General features: G+C 39.1%; 1 protein-coding gene across 3 annotated transcripts in view; it reads right to left on the bottom strand.

The window, feature by feature from the left end:
* The window catches only part of tmem94 (transmembrane protein 94), a 34,756-nt gene that overhangs the window by 4,778 nt on the left and 28,461 nt on the right, over positions 1-1,517 (bottom strand). For all 3 annotated transcript variants that reach the window (XM_008438168.2, XM_008438169.2, XM_008438170.2), the window contains one exon: positions 130-293. In XM_008438168.2, coding sequence (XP_008436390.1) covers positions 130-293 — 164 coding nt within the window. The remainder of the gene's footprint in view (positions 1-129; positions 294-1,517) is intronic.

Genomic DNA, 1,517 nt, shown 5'->3' with positions numbered 1-1,517 from the left:
CACACACACACACACACACACACACACACACACACACACACACACACACACACACACACACACACACACACACAAGTCAGATATGTTTGATGTTTCCCGTTTATTACTGATCCAGCTCCTGTTGCATACCTGGCTGTGAATATGGAGCTGCACTTGATAATTGAGTTGTTACTCAGGGTGAGGTTGGTGCCAGCAGGGCACACAGTCTGCAGGGTGAAGCCGAACACCAACAGGTACACACACACTGAGAGACCAAACTTTAAGAAGAAACAGCCCAGGAAGTAGTTCTGAGTCTGGAAGGACGGGAGAAGAAGAAAACAGTCGGGCTCATTGGGAAACGATCTGGAAACTTTTTGTGCAGGAAAGAAACTTTTACAAGAGTTTTGATGGAATGAGATGTTTCTGTCAAACCAAAACATGTTTGTTGCTTTTTTATTCAGTCAGATTTAAACCAGTTCCAGCACTGCCTCTGCTCTCAACAGATTTCTATTCAGGTACTTTATTGTTATTAACAGGAAATGAGGAATTGTAACTCCTATTATCCAGATTTCTTCAACGAGTTGTTAATGCTGGCAGCTGTGGACAGGAAGGATCTCCTGTAGCCGTCTGTATAACAACCAGGCGGGTACTTAAAAATATCTTTAAAGTAAAATTAAATATAACTTACAAACATTTGCTGCTGCTGTTGTAAATTGTGACAAGAAATTTTGCCTGCTTGGAGAAGAGCTACAAAGAAATAATTTTGGTTTAATAATTTTACACGTTAGCATAAAAATAGAATAAAGAAATGATGCTGCCGCTCCACATTTGATGGGTTGTAAACGACCCAGTCGAACACATTTGTTCTGTACGGTGCGGAAACGTAAACGATAGACAGAACATAATGTCTTCCAGCTTTTTCTGTGTAACTGAGAGTTTGATACCAACAGCAGCACAGCGTCAGCAGCCCACACTGCTGATAGCCGGGAAGGAGATAAATGAGTCCATTTCTATGCCTTCCTGTAAACTGGTTATGAGTCTATTAGTTTTTCACTTTTCTTGTATTTTAACTATTAAAAAAAACTGGTAAACAAATGTTTATATCTGTTTTTAAAAGAATAATAGCTTCTCTCTTATGTCCCATCAGATGAGCAGCATTAGCAGCTTTTGGTGACATTATTATTAATAATAATTAGATTGTTTTTGAATACGACGCAGGATTTAAAATTAACTGATGAAGATGGTCTATGTGTCTAGTCTGGCCTGGGAGAGATGTTTGTGGTTCCCTTCTGGACCTGTTACCCCATCAACCCAATGAGGAAGACTGTTCAGAATTTAGATCTCACTGCATCTCGCGGTGGCAACATTGCAGCCAGAGGGCTGAGGGAAATATAGTTCCATTCTGTAGAAATTCAAGAGATGCACAGCTTCTATCGCTTCGCAAAAATTTCATCAGCACAGAAACTCCAAAGAACACAAAGAAGCAAATTATATATAATTTGCTTATATATAATTTGCTTATATATAATTTGCTTATA

This window comes from Poecilia reticulata, linkage group LG19, assembly GCF_000633615.1.
Source record: "Poecilia reticulata strain Guanapo linkage group LG19, Guppy_female_1.0+MT, whole genome shotgun sequence".
Taxonomy (NCBI): domain Eukaryota; kingdom Metazoa; phylum Chordata; class Actinopteri; order Cyprinodontiformes; family Poeciliidae; genus Poecilia; species Poecilia reticulata.
This window is presented reverse-complemented; position numbering and strand designations above follow the sequence as displayed.